Raw genomic sequence first — 17,559 nt, 5'->3', positions numbered from 1 at the left:
TTTAAACATAATCACTTGATTTATTAAAACTGGAGACATTTGACTCACTGTAATCATAATGTGGTTAGAAATATTAAAATAGGTTAGAAATGTATTTTACTAAGTCCTGCTCTGATTATCTTTTGATCTATTTTAAAAACATTTCCAATGATCTTTTAATTATAACTATGCAGTTTTTAGGCAAAATAAAATAACTTAAAACTCACACAGTTTGTGCAGAACAGCGGGAGTTCATTAGAAAGTCACCTGTAGGTTGTGGTTGGGACTGTTGGCATGGAGTAAGCCCGCCCCCACTTCCCATCATCCATCTGTTTTATTTTTTTCGCCCTAGCTTTAGTTATATTTACACCAAAAGCGATTTGCACTCAGAATTCGCATAGGTCGCTGCCTGTCAAGAAAATGTGTTCCGGAGCTTCAAGCCGTGGTCACGTGTGGAAGGAGCTACTAGCTTATGTTTTTAGCCTGATTGCTGCATGGAGCCAGGAAGACCTGGATGATGCTGAAAGATCAGGTTTATTTATTGTGAAGAGTTCTAAAAAAAAACATCACGTTATCACGTCTCTACTTCTGGGTTCATGAAATCATTCAGTGACTCTCACGGTACCAGGAGCTTTACTCCTGCTCCAAGAGTATGACAGCCGCTTCCGCTGTGTTTCTGTGTCTCTGTGACCTAGTTTGAAGCCTTATTGTCCTACATTAACTGAAGAGTGGAAAATAAAAACAAAACTAAATTGGGGGACCTTTTAGTCTCGAAGAAAATAAGAAAAATATCACAAAATTCAGGATGCCTGAGCAGGTTGCCTTCCCACCGTGCAGCGGCTCTCTTTCTGCCGGTGAGTGAGCAAGGATGCTCCACTGGGCCATGGGGGGCTGGCTGACCGGCAGACAGAGAGCTGCCATGGGTGGAAGCTAGCAACGTGTCAAGGCTGTATACCACCTTCGCTCAACATACACATTCTCACTCCCAACTTGTCATATATGGAAGTATGGTTCGGGCCCCCTCCGCGTCACTTTTTGACGTTTTGGGTGTCCCCAACTTTTCATTTTTTGACATGCTGGCTGTTCCCATTATTTTGTTCCCATTGTTTTTCATGTGCTGGTTGTTCCCATGAAATCAGGAGTCCCCAACCCTCGGCTCATGGTACCGGACGTGGAAAGCGGTACCGGTCGGGTTGGGGACTCCTGATTAGCGTATGCATTTTTTCTCAGTCTGTGACCCTTTGATAAGCAGCACTTGAGCCTTTACCAGTTTGCGGCCCGGAGGTTGGAGACCCCTGATTTAATGGGAACAGCCAGCATGTAAAAAAATGAGAAGTTGGGGACACCCAAAACATAAAAAAGTTACACAGAGGGGGCCCGAACCATACGTCAATATATGAATGGTTGGAAGTAAGAATGCATTGTCTAAACAGTAGCCGGGGTGGGCTCCGGCAACTTCGCGGCCCCAGCGGGTTAAGAAAATTAATGGAACTTCAAGACAAAAATGCTCGCATTTGATTAGTATTGAGACACTGAGAATGTCACATGCCCAAAGCTGAGTCCATGATTGGTTGATGCGACGCAACGCATTTGAACTCAAGGTCAAATCACGCTGCTGCCAGATCCCCCCACCGCACCCGTCGCTCAAATTGTGCCACACAACCTCAGATCACGTCTGTACCATCAAATCGCATTAGAACCCTCGCAACCTCAGTGTGACAAGAAGGTGAGCAACATTGGAAGTATCTAGTTTTACAGTTTGAGCCGGATACCAGCTCAGTCAAGGAAAACAAAGACATACATGGATCTAGTCGCTTACAAGTGGATGCATCAATATTGAGTGGACAAGGGAGCTTGTTTATTGTAGCTTCTACGAAACAAATAAGTTCCTTTTCCAATAGTATTCTTTCATCTGCTCCTGATTCACAATGATTTGAATAAATCAATCAATCAATCAATCAATCAATCAATCAAGATACTTTATTAATCCCCTAGGGGGAAATTCATTGTTTTTCAGTACAACCAAGAACAAGACAAACATTTTTTTTTTTTTTTTTTAGTAATAAAGAAAGAAGAAGAAGAAGAAGGAAAGAATAAAGAAATACTCTAAAATGCAATTTTAAGCTTAATTTTCTTTAAATAAGTCCTCCATTGTGACAAATTACCACAAGAACATGCTAAATACCACAACCAAAAACACTATTTTTTGATGCCGTTTCATTGACAATATTCTGTTTGTGTGGTATTCCCTCACTAAACGCCCTAAGCTGCTGCTTGGGCAGAAATGTCACCCCCAGATAAATGAGTATCCCTGTTTTCTCAGATGCCTGGAGATACTATTTCTGCTCATTTACCTTGTTATTCTTTATGGTTGTGGGCGGACTAAAATAGAGTTCACAAGTGCCCTCTATAAATCTAGCTGGATCATGCAAGAACATGCAGGCGATTTATGGGAGGTGGAAAAAAAAAGCAAAAATTGTTGGAGCTGCTTTATAAAGAGTCTCTTGTGTTAATGAAATCCTTTAGAAGCTGAGTTTAAGAAGCAGCTAAATGAGCAGATGGAGAGTGTTTATATATTTAACTTTTTTACGTTTTATCAAGGGAGGATTTGATGGTCTTGCCACACAAACAGAAAACATTAACTCCTGGCAACGCCGTCACAGCTTTGGGATTTAAAGAGCTCGGCTTAAGGTTATACGGATGAACGATTTGAAAATGTGAAGAATTCTCAAATAAAACCGCCAGTGCTCTCCTCTCGGTCTGTCTCCCTCACAGTAATTATACAGCCCTGGTTGGCGTGTGGATCTACGGCTTCTTCGTCATGGTGCTGCTCGCCCTGGACTTTCTTTACTACTCAGCCATAAACTACGAGCTGTGCCGGATCTACCTGGACAAGTGGGGTCTGGGAGGACGCTGGCTGAAGAAGGCTCGGAACCAGTGGAACCAGTCCATGCCGGAGGAGAGCGAGGTCCAGGCTCAAGCCCAGCCCATGGTCCCCAGTCACCACCAGCCCAGACACAGCCTTCGAGGGGAGAGCCACAGCCCCACGCTCCTGCCCTACAACACCTCTACAGCATGGTGAGGCGCTCTTCCACACAGAACCACATTGTAAAAAATGATTGGGAATCAGTAATGGATGTAAGTTTATTTCTGATTACAAATATTGTAGAAAAGTTTGGGCAGGAAAGCAAAAAGCTTTGACACCTGCACTTGCCCATAATTTTGGAGTCAATCATCATTGATAAAGTTTAATGAGCCATCAATAACAAAACCAAAATATTTAAATAATATCTGGATATCTTCAAATTACATATTTTATGTATTTTTTAGTGCTGTCAATTAATTTTAAAAAATGAATGCAATTAATCGATTAATTTGGTTGCGATTAATCACGATTAATCGCAATGTTTTACTGATTCAATTTTATATGACAAAATGCAGCTTTTGAACAAAAACAGTCCAGAGAGAAAATTTTTCCTTAGTTTTTACTGTCGGAATTTTTTTAATTTATAAAGCGTTAACTCAGATATCCCAGAGGAGTAATTTGTGTTTGTAAAACACATCAACAGTTAGATAAGCAAACTGTAAAGACTTTTATGCCTGCAGTGTTAAAACAAAGAAAACAAAAATGCTGGCATACTGCCATAAGATACAAACATTGTTTCTGGACTTTAAATCAACTTCTATTGAGAAGCAGGTGAATACTCGATTCTGAGGTTCCGGTCACATGGCTCAAATGTTCTATATCACTGCGCTGGCTTCTTTAAAACAAACTTTTGCATCACGATCTGGACAAAAACAAGCAGTAAAAGGTGAACTTTCTCTCTCTGAACTGATGATTTATTTAACCTACCGTAAAAATCAGCATATATATTACTTTCCTTTGCTGCTGCAGTCATGGCTCAGCGACACCTTGTTGTGTTACCATGACAACGGGCTGCATTACCTATCAAATAGTAAAAAAAAAAAGCAATCTAAACCAAAATAAATAAGACTAAAGCACTAGTTGCATATTTATTTATTTCGTAAATGATATTGTTATGAGTGGGATAATGCCCGACAAGGTGAGCATTATCAGAAAATTAACGCATGCTGTGGAAGCCTGAACAGTCTGACACAAAACGAAAGATGGTTGCCAAATTGTGGTTATAAATGACTTTTTTTTTAAATTTATTTAATCGCATGTTTTAACCCATTACGGATGACAGGCATAGTATATTTAATGCATATTTTTTTATTAAGTTGTATTGCTCCTCCACTCTAATGTTCTCAGTTGCCACCCTTCCAAAGTCTTCCAAAGTCTTGCTATACACACTGTTTTCCCAACAGTCATAAAGGGTTGTACCTGAAGTTCAAAATTGGTCAGCGAAATGTAAAGTTTGAAAAAGAGAACTATCCTGACAAGGATTGCAAAGGTTACAATTTCCATCATTTCTGCCTCTTGTTGCATTGCCCGCCCTTGTAATTCCTGGCCAATGACGGACGAGATCTTTAGTCACATGCTTTTTGTTTTCAAGCTTTCCAGGAGACACCAGTCTGAAAACAGACCAAACGCAAGGTTCTGGTCTCGATCCGGACTAACAGAGTTTTCCAGTCTGAATACACCCCAAGAAAAAACGTTGAACTTAGTTCGTATTTCAAACGACTCTTGTCAAGAGGGCTGTGACAACAAAATTGCTTCATTTTTTTCCCTTGCAGGCCTTAATTTTTATGCAGCTCATGCTCAATGCACGACCCTGGGGAAGCTCAGCCTTTTTTGCTAAAACAATTATATGAACGGTCAAACTGTTGAAATAGAAAGCAGGATGTTGTGTTTTCTTTTAGAGACTGGACTTGTCACACTCACCTTTGAGTGAACCTAGCTAAACGACAAAAAATACAAATAAAACTTTAAAGAAACCAGTGCACAGTTGATTTAATGTTCAGTCTGTTCTTTAGATCACAGGGAAAGAAATACAAACACCAGAGGAAACTGCGGCACTCATTATACAAACCTCTACAGACGTTTTCTTGATGTAGTTTGCTCTAATAAGCTTTCCACAGCAGAAACTGTTAAAAAAGTGAAACAATATTGTTTTAGCTCAGTTTGCCATCTGCTTTCTCTGAGAGGACACATTTTTCAAACTCCGTCATTCAAACAGGAGCAAGGCAGCTCCAAAGGCTGCTTTTTCTCAAGTGCAAACATTAAGATGAAGATATCACACACAAGCGATTACAGCTAACCAGCCATGTTACCAGTTGTTTACTTAACAGCTTCCTTGAGCACGGCCTTTATTGGTGTTTAAGAATTCTGCTCCTCGGCCCGCTAATGGATAATTTTCTGCAGAGCCTCAGATCTCCATGTCTTTCATCTAAATATAGCTGCTCTCTGCTCATCATCAACCAAAGACAAACTTTTGGTTTTTAGACATTTTCTTAGATTTAGATTCCACTTAGTCATTAAGCTAGTATTTTAATGAAAGGAGGAGTGTGAATACATCTTCTTTCCTTTATCTTGTGTTTAGCTCAAAGAATGGGGTCACACACACAGAAAAAGTCTCATTCCTTGCAATGAATCTCTTTATTACCTTAGAGAGCTCTCACAGGAGACCCAAACCTGCAATACAGGTGACTATTGTTGAGACAAACAAGATGATTTATGATCGCTGGAGTGAACTGTAACACACTGGAGCTGCGGGGAACTCTCCTCTTTGGCCAGACATTGTTCAAACTTTGATGATGAAGCTGCACGATGACATAGCACAGCCTGAGCAAACACGCGCTCTTGTGCAGTCAATTTTTCATCCCACTCTCTGTCTCGCGCGCCGCACGCCGCCTCTGTTTGACTGGGGCGCCGTCTCTTCCGAGAGGATGACATCTCTCTGGGGTCATGATAATTTAATGGTACAGAGGTTTGACAAATGGCTTCGAAAAGCAGTATGGTCTGTGCCGGCATGTTGCAGAGGGGAGTCAGACGCCGCTCCGCTGGAGAATGCGCGGTTAGCTCGGACCTAACTTATCCGCAGAGCAACCTCATTAGACATGAGGTCTGTTCTGTATGATGGGTCTCATCAATCCTAAAACAGTCAGGATGTTCTGGAATAGCAGTGTGCTAGCTGTAAAACAGGGTGTTTACAGACCCAATCTGATGAAAATTCAGTTTTTTGTGGCATTTTTCTGATGATATATAAAGAAATTAAGATTCAAATTACATTTCTGAGTATTTCTGTATTAAAATGAATGAAGAGGAGATGAAAAAATGCAGTCTCTAAAGTCATAATCACAGCTGTGATAGGGAGGCATCAATAGAATCTTTAAGACTTCACGCCACTACCTGATTTATTTTAACATCTAGCACTGCATAAGAATCAAGTGCTACATGATGCAGCAATTTTTTGATTGAAGATTACCCAGCTGAATATTCACTCCATACCCAGATTGAGTCCATGTATAACCCTCCAGGCTTTTGGAGATTGTCCCCAGTGTAGGACGATGGGAAGTTTATTGACTGGATAGCATAGATCTGGGACATTTTCTTCAGAGATACCTTAAAAAAAGCATGGCGGGAACCTTATACGGGTTGGTAATATTTAATCTTTTAGATAAAGCTCAATGTCATGTGAATTAAAGTGACATGAATCCTCCAATGGCTTGAAAGTTTCAGCATTGGCGCTCTAACAGCGGCACTGTTCATATTGTAGCCAAAATGGCCGACTGACTACAGGGAGTCACGTGGGGTCCGGAGTTATGTGGTACTTGATATAGACCGCCGCCATCAGGAGGCATTTACATATCGTCCAATCAGAACGGCTATCAGCCGGCGATCCACTCTGTAGCTGCCAGGCTATCGTCTGATTTCAGAATACCGTCATCTTCGCCTGTTTCTGGACTACCACCGGGGAACCTTCAAATACGGTCCAGTCGCCTTAAAATTTCAATTTTTTTCTTAAAACCTCCACAGTCACCGCACGACAGGTGAAAAAAGCAACAGCTGCCGCCTCCTGATTACAAACGGTGGCCACCTGCCGGATTAAAAAACTTTCATGTATGTCGGCTCATTGTGGTATTTTGGGAAATCTGATCACTGTCTTAGAATCTATGGCAAGGTACAAATAACCTGCTCTGCTCCATTCTGATGCATCCGCCTGTAAACAAATAGATGATCAGAAACGGGGGTGACTGACTCTACTCCGCGTTTCTAAAAAAACAGTCTTACGGCATGCAGAAACTGTCTTAGAAAACAACAGAGGTATTTAGATTTCTGGCCAAAAACAGCCATTATTGAAAGACCAGCAAACGCTTTAAAAATAAATCAAGAGATCAGAGTGGGTCTTTAAAAAGCAGTGGACTAAGCAATTCTGAAAAACTAGAGCATGCTGATGTAACGTCACATATCCGCAGCTACTTTAGGGTGCAGGATCATCACCTGCAATGTCTAAAACCTAACCACACATTAAAGAACAGAACAGCGTTTACCACGACCCAAAAATGTCCTCGCAGAACCACTTACATGAGTAGAAAAGTGTCAGATGCTTGGAACTAAAGCCAGTCACAGGCAGTTTCTGGGACAAGATTAGAATAGCGAGTGTGCAGTCGACACAGCTAAGCACTTCTCAGAATCCAGATCATGTTTGGACCTTTTCTTGAGAGTAATCACAAAGAAGGATACTGTATGGTTTTACCGTCGCCCACGCAGAGCGTCATCCCTTTGGCCCAAGCTTTATTTGCAAGGGTACTGCTCTTTATCCCTGGAGAGGATGCGGGGTAATAGTTCAGCATCTGCTCGCCAAATGCAGTAAAAAAAGGGATTAGGTCAAGTCCCCAAACTGGCAGCGTCTAAAAAAAAAACTCAGTCGTACACAAACTTAGGAATCCAACACAAATGAGTAACCCTGACAGCAAAGCATCAGATGTTTCTCTACACACACACAGAAAGGGCAGCCTGGCTTCTAAAGTGTGGGAACGCTGTTTACCATACTGCTACGTTAGCAGGACGGTATGCACCGCTGTGAAATACTGGGGAGGTCACGGTGGGCGGCCTAAAAAAGTATTACTTTCTCCAGTCCTTATTACATTTTTAACTTCAGACTGAACAAATAAAAGTTGAGAAATTGAGAAAAGTTCAAAATTGAAGAGGAACGAGTTACAGAAAAGGCCTGGTCAATATTAGGGTTTAATTTCTTTTTGCAGGACTGTTGCTGTATTTTATTTATTTTTTCAGGAAAAATGTTTTTAGTATTTTGTATTTAGAAACATAACTCAGCAGCAAGTCTCTCTGACATTAGCTGAAATAAATGACCCTCATTCACACATGACGTGGTACCCCGTCAGTAATGGCTCCTTTGACATTATATATTACATTATATTTATAAGGCACTTACTGTGTGTTTATGTGGTACTATTTAGTTAATACTTAACGGAACTTGGTTCATACTGGTTCTGTATACACTCTGGTTTTTGCATGGTACCTACTGGATATTTAAGTGTTGAATTTTTGTGTCTTGTGGAACTTAACAACGTAAGGACAGGGTACAAAAAAGTACATGAATCTACTTGTTGAAGTCCCTCAGCAGAAGTAAGCCTCAGCTGATATCCCAACTTCCCTTTGTCTAGAATCTCTACCATTATTTTACAGCTCCTTACAATGGATCTACTTGTCTACAAGTTCAGTTCTATTCAGTTTCTTGAATATAGCTCAATTTCACAGAACAGTTGTCTCATTAGATGCATCAGAATAGAGCAGGGAGACTTTGGCCTGTCCATTTCATCTGCTGAGTCACAAAAGAGAGATTTTTCAAACATCATTTTCTCATCTGTTTCTGATTCATCCCAACTTAAAAAAAGAAATACTCAAACACACAGTTTAAGTCTTGAATTATTTTCTATATTTCCTCCATCGTGAGAAAAAAATGCGACAAGAACGTGTAAAAAACTCCACAAAAAACACAAATTTTGTTGGTGCGGGTCTCAAACTTATGGAATGTTTCCTGGTATTTACCATGTGTAGTAAAATAGTATGAAAACATAAACTAACTGAAGTATTGTGAACTTTCTTCTTAGTAAGATAAAGTGTGTTTCTTGGTCCTCATCATATGTAAGCGCATGGGTATTTACATAGTACTTATGTGATAGCTTACTTACAACCAGTTCCATGTAAGTACTCAGTAGATACCAAGTAAATACCACTTAAATACCATGTAAGTACAAAAAAGTACAAAGTAATACCATGCAAAAACCATTTAAATACCCTGTAAGTACACAGCTGATTCAAAAAAGTACCATGTGAAAACCATTTAAATACCTTGTAAGTATCCCACTGAAAAAGAAAGCATTAGCCTTTGATTTAGGTCCCACAAAGTTTTCTGATGCATTTCTCATCCCCCAAATGAAGTATATGAAGCCACTTTTCTTTACAATCACAGCCTGATGAGTGTCATGGTCACTGTGGGATGTTCTGTTATCCTGAAGGACACTTCAAGATGAGAAAGTGCTGCGGACTGAATTGACGACCTTTCGGTTGAAGAATTACTACTAAACACGGTGATCCACAGACACCCTTTATTTTTTCTTTCCAAAGCTTATATCAGAAGATAAATGATTTATCTCATTAGTACACAGCACAGGCAGAGACAGGAGTGCGATTCAGGCCTCAGAGCTGCTAGTTAAGTTGATCTATGCAAGGCTGAAGAGACAGTACAATAGAAGAGAAGAAAGACCTCTTGAAAATGTTTGAATGGATTCACAGTCAACTTCGTCCATGTCTGAAACAGTATCTGCTCATTGGAGAAGCGAGCCGCTGTAATGTATTCCCACAAAAGTCACCCCCTTTTTCTCATCATGACCTACTTCTTGCTATAAAGAGCTCAACAGTGTTCGTTTTAGTTTGCTGTTAGTCATTTAGGATTAGAAGTAAATCAAATTATGCAAATTCTGGTTACAGTGACACAGTTTTTAATCAATTAATACATAATCTGAACTGGCCGTCATTGAGAGGCAGGATTGGGCGACTGGTTTTACACACAGACATACAGCCACACATGCTCAGTCCTAAGGGACATTTTGTTTTCTGTTACCCTTTGAAACTTGTTATAGGATTGTGTTTGGATCTGAGAGAACATTTAAATTCCACACAGTAAAAGATTCATTTGGGATTAATACATTTGCTCTGAATGGCTGGAGACCACAAGTCAACAAAAACAAAAACGTCTGAAAACATACTGCAGATTTTAATGCTAAAACCAGGGAGCTACATAAAAACATACACTAAATATAAATGATCAAAAACAAGAAACAGAGAAAGTGATGTAAACAGAGACAGAAATCATTAGACATAAGAGAGGGAAAATCAAAGCCTCAAGTTAGGTTTGATTTAAATTAAACTTTATTTATAGAGCACTTTTTCTGTTACAGAACACGTTAAAGTTCTTTACAAAAAAAAAAAAAAAAAATTCAAAGCCTCCCAACACACATTTCCACATTTTACAAAAAAGAAGAAGGAAAAACAGTCCGTAAAATCAGTTTAAAACATAAGTAAATGTAAAAACAACTTAAAAATTAAGCTAAAAAGATTAATTAAATCTCATTTTCATTAAGACCTGGTTATTTTTACAACCAAAAATTAATTTAAAAAAGTTTTTTTTTCAAATATAAAATGAAAATTAAAATATAATTAAAATAAAATTGATCATAAACAGAGAAATAAAACAAAAAGATTAATTTACTAATTTGCTCCCTGCATTTTTATACATTTTTGCTAAATCTGGTAGACAAAAGCTTAAATTTTTCTTAATTTTATACCACCATTATTCTGTTTTACCTGCATCACATAAGGCTCCTATAGTGCATGTAAAAGTGTGAAATTAGGTAGAAAAAGAGGGTGCAGAACCGGAAGAGAGCTGTTGCTTTATCAACAAACTCAGGCAGAGGAAGGAGATTATTCTGTAGCTACGTTGACACATTATGTAAATTATTTTTAGAATTAGGTCAAAAGTCTTTTGATGTCACACAGTAAAAAACAGGAGTTTGTACCCACAAAAATATTTTTACTGTTCTATTAATGAGTATTTTTTAATGTCAGATGCATAATTGTATTTTATATTACACAATAACTTAAGGTAATATGTAAAAATAAAACAATATTAACTTAAATTAGAATGGATGCATAAAAAAAAAATCACTCTTTTGTGGTGCTAAGAAATACAAAAACAATATAATGTAAGTTCTGGAAAGATATATTTCCCCCCCAAAACTGATGCAGCTTTAAGAAACAGCAAAAACTTTCTGAAAGAAAAGCAGAAAAATGCAATCTAAGGTCAAGTGAGAATACCACACCTCACACACACACACACACACACACAGTGGATTCTTGTTTGCAGCTTTATCCCAGTATCATAACCAGAGAAAATTAAAGTTTAAATCTGACTTTAAAAATTTAAAGTAAAAACCTCCCTTACTGCATCATTACTTATTTGACATTCCTTTTGTTGTTTGCCTACACTCGCTGCTTGTCTCTAAAATATCTGATCTGCTGCTGTCATCACATACTTGCATTTAGCTGATCTAGAGTCAGCTTGGATCCACGCTGCAAATGCATTAATGCAACCGCTGTTGAAAACAAGCTAGAAAAATATATGAGTCATCATGAGTTTAATGTATGCTGAGCATCTGTCGGAAATGTCAGAGATGAAAGCAAGAGAAATTAGATGTTGGGCAACATCTAGTGACACCGCTGAAAATCAACCAGATCTCGTTTCTGAATCCCTTGGCGAGAAAGCCGTCCGAGAAGTTGCAGCAGCAGAAGCGTGTGTCAGTATCCGCCCACTCGCTCCTGGCTGCTCGCTTGGTGAGCCAGCTCAGCTTCGCCATGCCAAGGATGGCATTTGCCACATCCAGTAACCACCTGACTTACCAGCCATCGTAACACTGCCTCTTGCTGTCAGCCTGCAGTGACTCAGCGTGAACACGTAGTAAATGCAGTCTCCACCGTTTGTGCCGTCTGTCTGTTATGTCACTTTTTTTGCTCACAGGTGACCTGCAGACCTGCTCTCCGGCGCCCGCTGCGCTGTCTGCACGGCACTCTAGGGCTGAAACGCCTTTTCTTTCTGTCAGATCGTGAGCTCAGCCTCCATCTTTAAACCCCCCGACTGCTTTTCCGTAGCAATAATAGAATTATACTTTAGGAATACTCTTAGGACTGCCTGTTGACTGAGCGCCACTCCAAGTCCTTGTCCAGTTAATGAAACACTCTCTGCATGCTGGGAGATGATTAATGTCAAAGATGCTTCAAGGTAAAGCAGACACATGTTTCTGTTTTTAATCAGCACTCGCTTCTGACACTGAAGAGGAGGAATTCATCCTTTAGTAACGTGTCTGATCATTTATTTGGAAATCATTTTCCATCAACCATCTAAGAATGTGAGCTAAATAATCAGAGAAACTTTTTTGTTTTCCCATCACAGACTATTTATAGCTGTATCATTCTGGGCTTGAGAGGTGGGTTCGGTGGATGTGATTCATCAAACAGCGGTGGGCTTGGAGTCCTTACAGGACTAATAGACTCATAAAAAATTCTTGTAAATGTGATTGCTGTTTGAAAGGGGAGGCCGCCCCAATTTATTAGCGTGTGTGTTCTTGGCCCTTTTCCCAATTTTCATGCCAACATGCTTCGCTTTGGAATCTAGGAAACCTTGAAGTCTTTAATCAAATGATTATATGAATTTAAAAGAATTTCTCTAATGATGCAGAAAATCAGTATTTGGTCAATTAGAAAAGTTCCCCTCACTAGTTTGTACTTTAACCCTGGCTGTCAGCGACAAAGGTCAAAGGTTTCCTGTTGATAACCACCATGGTTTGCACTATTTTGGTCCATTCTTTCATGCAGATTTTCTCAAGAGCAATCACCTTCTTGGGCTTTTTGTTAGATTGATGTCTAGAAACTGGTTAGGTCACCTTAAAATCATCAATTCATTTTTGGTCTCATCTGACCACATTCTACCAGTCCACCTTTAAATCATCCAGATGGTTTCTGGGAACTTTGTATGGGCCTAGACATGTAAAAAAGGGGGGGACCTTTAGAGATCTCCAGGATTTGATGATGTTGGGTGTTACTATGGTAACCTTTGTCACGGCGGTCCCTGCTCTCTTCAGGCCAATAACCACTTCCCTCATGTGGTTCTGGGCTGTGTCCTCACAGTTCTCAATCTTAGAACCCCACCAGGTGAGATTTTACGTGTATCTCAAGTGGACTTGATTAGTGTCTTGATTTATTCTTCTCAAACTGTTTATTTGTTGTAGACTGGTTCATCCCAGTCTTGTTCAGGCACACAATCTTGTTAGTGGTGTCCTTCGACAGCTCTTAAATTTTAGTCATAGTGGAGAGGTTGCAGTCTGACTGTTTAAGGGTCTGGACTGGTGTCTTTATGCAGATAATCAATTCAAAGAGGAGACATTAATGCATTTAAAGAAGAAAAAAAACAGGTCTGAGAGGAACGCAATACTTAATTATTTGTAGAAACTAATTATTATATTAAACCTTAAAAATCATACAATACTACTTTTTTTACGATTTCTACACTGTCTCAATGTTATCTATGATGAACATTGCAGCCCTCTCTCATCTTAATATAAATATGTTTTAGGCAACAATGAGATCATTTCATAGGGGTCTGCGTTTCATCTTCATTTCCTCTGGGGGAATCAATTTGTAATCACTGCTAATACTTAATTTCTCATTAGTTTTAATAAGTTTCAAGAAAACATCTGCATGTACTTTTTAAATATCTGTTAAAAATGAAATGCTTTAAAGCAGCTGACAAGAATACAGTTTTCTTTTGGCAAGCTATTAATAATTTTCCTCTCTCTCAGAGTTTTGGTGTTTATAGCTGAGAGGGTGTGCAAAGTTCACACGCCAGTGATAATAAAAACAGCTGTTATTCAGCTGCCTGTTTGTGCTTTAGCTATAGATGCATTCGTAAATCTGCCTTGGAGAAATTATCTTTGCTTTAGAGAGCTAAACCAGCTGGAATAAATGCTTTTTTAAACGTATCTGGTGTCATTTTTCTGAGTTAGTTTCACATTAGCACAGTGTGAGACACTTAATGCCATCTATAATTATTCTCCTCCTCTTTGTTATTGTGTTTTTGAGAATGTATCTTCATAACTGGAGCTCAACATGCCAAAATTCAAAGACCTGCGGGAAGAATCCTACATTCCAAAAAATGTTTATGATTCCCAAATTTAAAAAGAAAAAATACATTTTCTGATATAATCATGTTTTTTTTATTCAAAAATAATAGCCATGTACAATGAAATATATATACCTCGTTATAACAAGAAAACTAACTTTATTTTTCTCATTGTAACATGATAGTGGATCTACAAAAAATAGCTATAGTACCTTTTATTAATTTATTTTTATCTATCTAAACATGTTCTCTTCTGTTCCAGAATGATGCTACAGGTGGACACATTGAAGAGTAGCAGAATCCGGTTTCCCAGAGGAGATATCCCATACCGACCGCCTGGACTGCAGAAAATAAACGCTAACAGTGGCCAAGCCATACTGTAGTAGTTTCAAGGGACTACTTCCTGTGTGTGAAGAGCACAAAACAACCATGGAATCACAGATGCAGTGAGAAACTGCTGAAATGGAGACATACGTGTGCGCCCTGAAACATCTGGAAAAGTGTCCAAAAACTGCTCCAAGCCGACGAACTTTGAAACCGATGGAATAGCTTGGCTATCTTGAAAAAAAAAAAAAAAAACGTCATCTTTCTAGATATGTTAATTACACTGCTGTGTCACTTTGTGTTCAGTAGCAGTTAGACACAGTTTGGGGTAATTCTATTTGGTGATTTATTTATGTGAACTAGTCAGAAGAATATGAGTGGCTACCTTTCTGAACATGTGATGGTCTAGTTTGATGCTGAGCATCTCACCTAGAATGTCTTTTTGTTACCTACTGAAACAAGACTTAAATGTGTGAATCGTTTTGGGTCTTCTCCTCTGCAAAGCCAATGAATTCACTGGCGAGGACACACACACACACGGAGCTTAACGTGTACACCCAAAACCTAACAGATGATCAGGGATGTGTTCGAAACAGAAAGCAGCTTTATGCCAAGTCAAACGCGACTGCAGACCCACAACAACCCTACGCACACACTTCTAAAGCTTGTGTGTGACATTTTCACTTGTCTGGAGCTGCATGGAAGGTGGCTTCATTAGCAATATAATGCAAAAATAACCACTTGCTTTTTTTCTTTTTTTTTTTTATATGGAGCAAAACGTGTCCTGCATCAGAAATGACAGAGACTAGAACATAACTATAAGCAATTAGCCATAACAGAATCTGTTTAAGAAGAAAACCCCCTTTTATTTCCAGCAATAATGTACAGCACCTTCATCAGAGAGAAAGGCCGTGTGAAAGGTCAGAGGTTATTCCCTGGAAACCACTGAGATGTATCAAAGCAGCCGGAATCAGAGGAAAGGTTCAGGAAATGGAGATTATGAACCCTAAAAGGTCTCTAAAAATGTCAGTGTCAGCGATAGACTTTGAATATTCACTATTTTAAAGAAAAGTTATAAATGTAAATGTTTTTTTTTCTGATCATCAACTTAAACACTGACAGAAACAGCAAATTAATCTATTAAATCAAATATATTCTCAGCTTTTTTTTTCTGAATCAATAAGAAGTATTCCAGTCATTTTGACTAATAGAAAACAAAAATCTTTTTTAAAACTCCACCTGAAACCAAATTGTTTTTGGCAGCCTCAGAATTACCTGACACTTTTTCCCAAAAAAGTTGTCCTGTCTTTTTTAGGGAAAAAAGTGCGCAAAGCAGCCGCTGATGCCATTGTTAATACATGTGACAGGACGTGAAGAGCAAGTTGGCAGAAAGCGCGTAGTGTATTAGCGGTGTGTCCGTTCCAATCCTGCATCTGCGACTTGTAAAATGACAGCTGTGGAGGCTGCGTGTCCACTGAAGGCTAACGGGATAGAGTTAATTGTTGGGAAATGGCAAGAAAATCTCTGATTTAATTCAAATGAAGGCAAACGGAGGGGACGGAACTCAAGTTTTGCTTTTATAAGTTTTCTAGTCTCAGAAACAGGTCTGCCAGAGTCATCCCCGAGTTATCTGCAATAATATTCAAATTTGCCGAGTTGTTAGTGCAGCCTAATTCTCATTTCAATAGCTGGAGTTTAATTGGATGTGTGCCCCAGCAGACTTGTGCCATCACTTCCAGGGGCAGAGAGACAGGATGTGTCCAAGTGAAATAATTGGCCGAGCGATCAGCGGTGGCTCTAATTTACTCCTCTCACCCGGTTCTCCGAGTGAGAACAGCAGAACCAAACAGGGAGGTGAGATTTGTAGCAGGTGCAGCAGGACAGACAAGTTTTAATTAGTCCTCAAAGCTGAATTAGTCATTAAAGTATGATGCTTTATTGAGGACATTTTGCTTTTTGAGGGTTTAGTGTAGTGTGTGACCCGTAAAAAAGACAAGAATATCTGTTCTTATCAAACACAAAAGCATCTCTTATCCTCTGATGTGTTGTTTCAGGGTCAAAATGGATTTCCCCTAAAGAAAAAAAGGGGGTTCTTTCCTTGTTTTTAATGTAACAACATGGTTTTGTGATGTTTTGGTTCTGTTAGAAACAGTTTCGACTCTGGCCTGATGTAGTGTGGTACTGTAAACTGTATCAGCTCAATCCTCTTTCCATATTTATATCCAACGTAAAGTTTTAAAAAAAGAAATAAACGGCACACAGGAAGACGGCGGCACACATCTGTTTCAGTCTCTCCTGGTTGTCATGGTAATAGTTGCCTTATAGTTGAACTCCCACCTGTACACAGAAAGAAGCTTTGTAGTGGTTGATACCTCACTTTTTTGGGTGTGGTGGTGAAAACTAGATAGAATATAACTGTTCTCAGCTGGATTGTTACTTCAGTTGTTTGACTTTGTATTGTCATGACAGGGACAAATAAAGTTTTATCTTTTCCAGTGTGTTTAAATCCTCTTGTGTCACGTGCTCTTTGGCAAATGAAAACTCGATAACACAAAAACAAAAAGGTTTTTGATCAATAAATTCTTATTTAATAATTATGGCTAACATGAACAAAAAATGTTTTTTATTATAACTGCTTGTATGAGGTGTATCCTTTAAAACATTACCGCACCAAGTTTAATGTTAAAAATATTATTAGATATAACGGCATAAAAATAAACTTACTTAACCTTTTACACTGTAGTTGTTGCCGGTAGTGATGTATGACGCCACACTTTTAAGATTTAATGACCGAAAACATCTAAAAATGACACATCAACTTTTACTTTATCAATTGTTCTTAAGTAATTTAGACTTTATTAGCGTATACCAATTGGTGATGGACAAGTAGCGGCTGTTCTGGACTATAAGTCGCAGGAGCAAAAAAAAAAAAAAAACAGCAAAATGAAGAAGAAAAAAACATACAAGTCGCTCTGGAGTATAAGTCGCACTCTAATAGAAAAGTCCAACATTTATGAACAAATTAAACAAGCCTGATGTAACGTTGCATTTGACACCAAACGCGATTCATGCGTCGAATTCGAGTCTGCTGTCT

The 17,559-nt window shown here is 38.9% G+C and overlaps 1 protein-coding gene across 5 annotated transcripts in view; it reads left to right on the top strand.

Annotated features, from left to right (window-relative positions):
- The window catches only part of shisal1b (shisa like 1b), a 54,548-nt gene extending 37,577 nt beyond the window's left edge, over positions 1-16,971 (top strand). For 4 of the 5 annotated variants that reach the window (XM_024282563.2, XM_024282561.2, XM_024282562.2 and 1 more), the window contains exon 4: positions 2,755-3,061. In XM_024282563.2, coding sequence (XP_024138331.1) covers positions 2,755-3,061 — 307 coding nt within the window. Of the gene's footprint in view, positions 1-2,754; positions 3,062-14,403 lie in introns of those variants that run through there. The other variant, XM_024282565.2, reaches the window with a different exon arrangement.
- Positions 16,972-17,559: the final 588 nt, after the last annotated feature.

The sequence above is a fragment of the Oryzias melastigma genome, linkage group LG6 (assembly GCF_002922805.2).
Source record: "Oryzias melastigma strain HK-1 linkage group LG6, ASM292280v2, whole genome shotgun sequence".
NCBI lineage: Eukaryota > Metazoa > Chordata > Actinopteri > Beloniformes > Adrianichthyidae > Oryzias > Oryzias melastigma.
The sequence above is the reverse complement of the archived record's forward strand: the minus strand, read 5'-3'. Positions and strand labels throughout refer to the sequence as shown.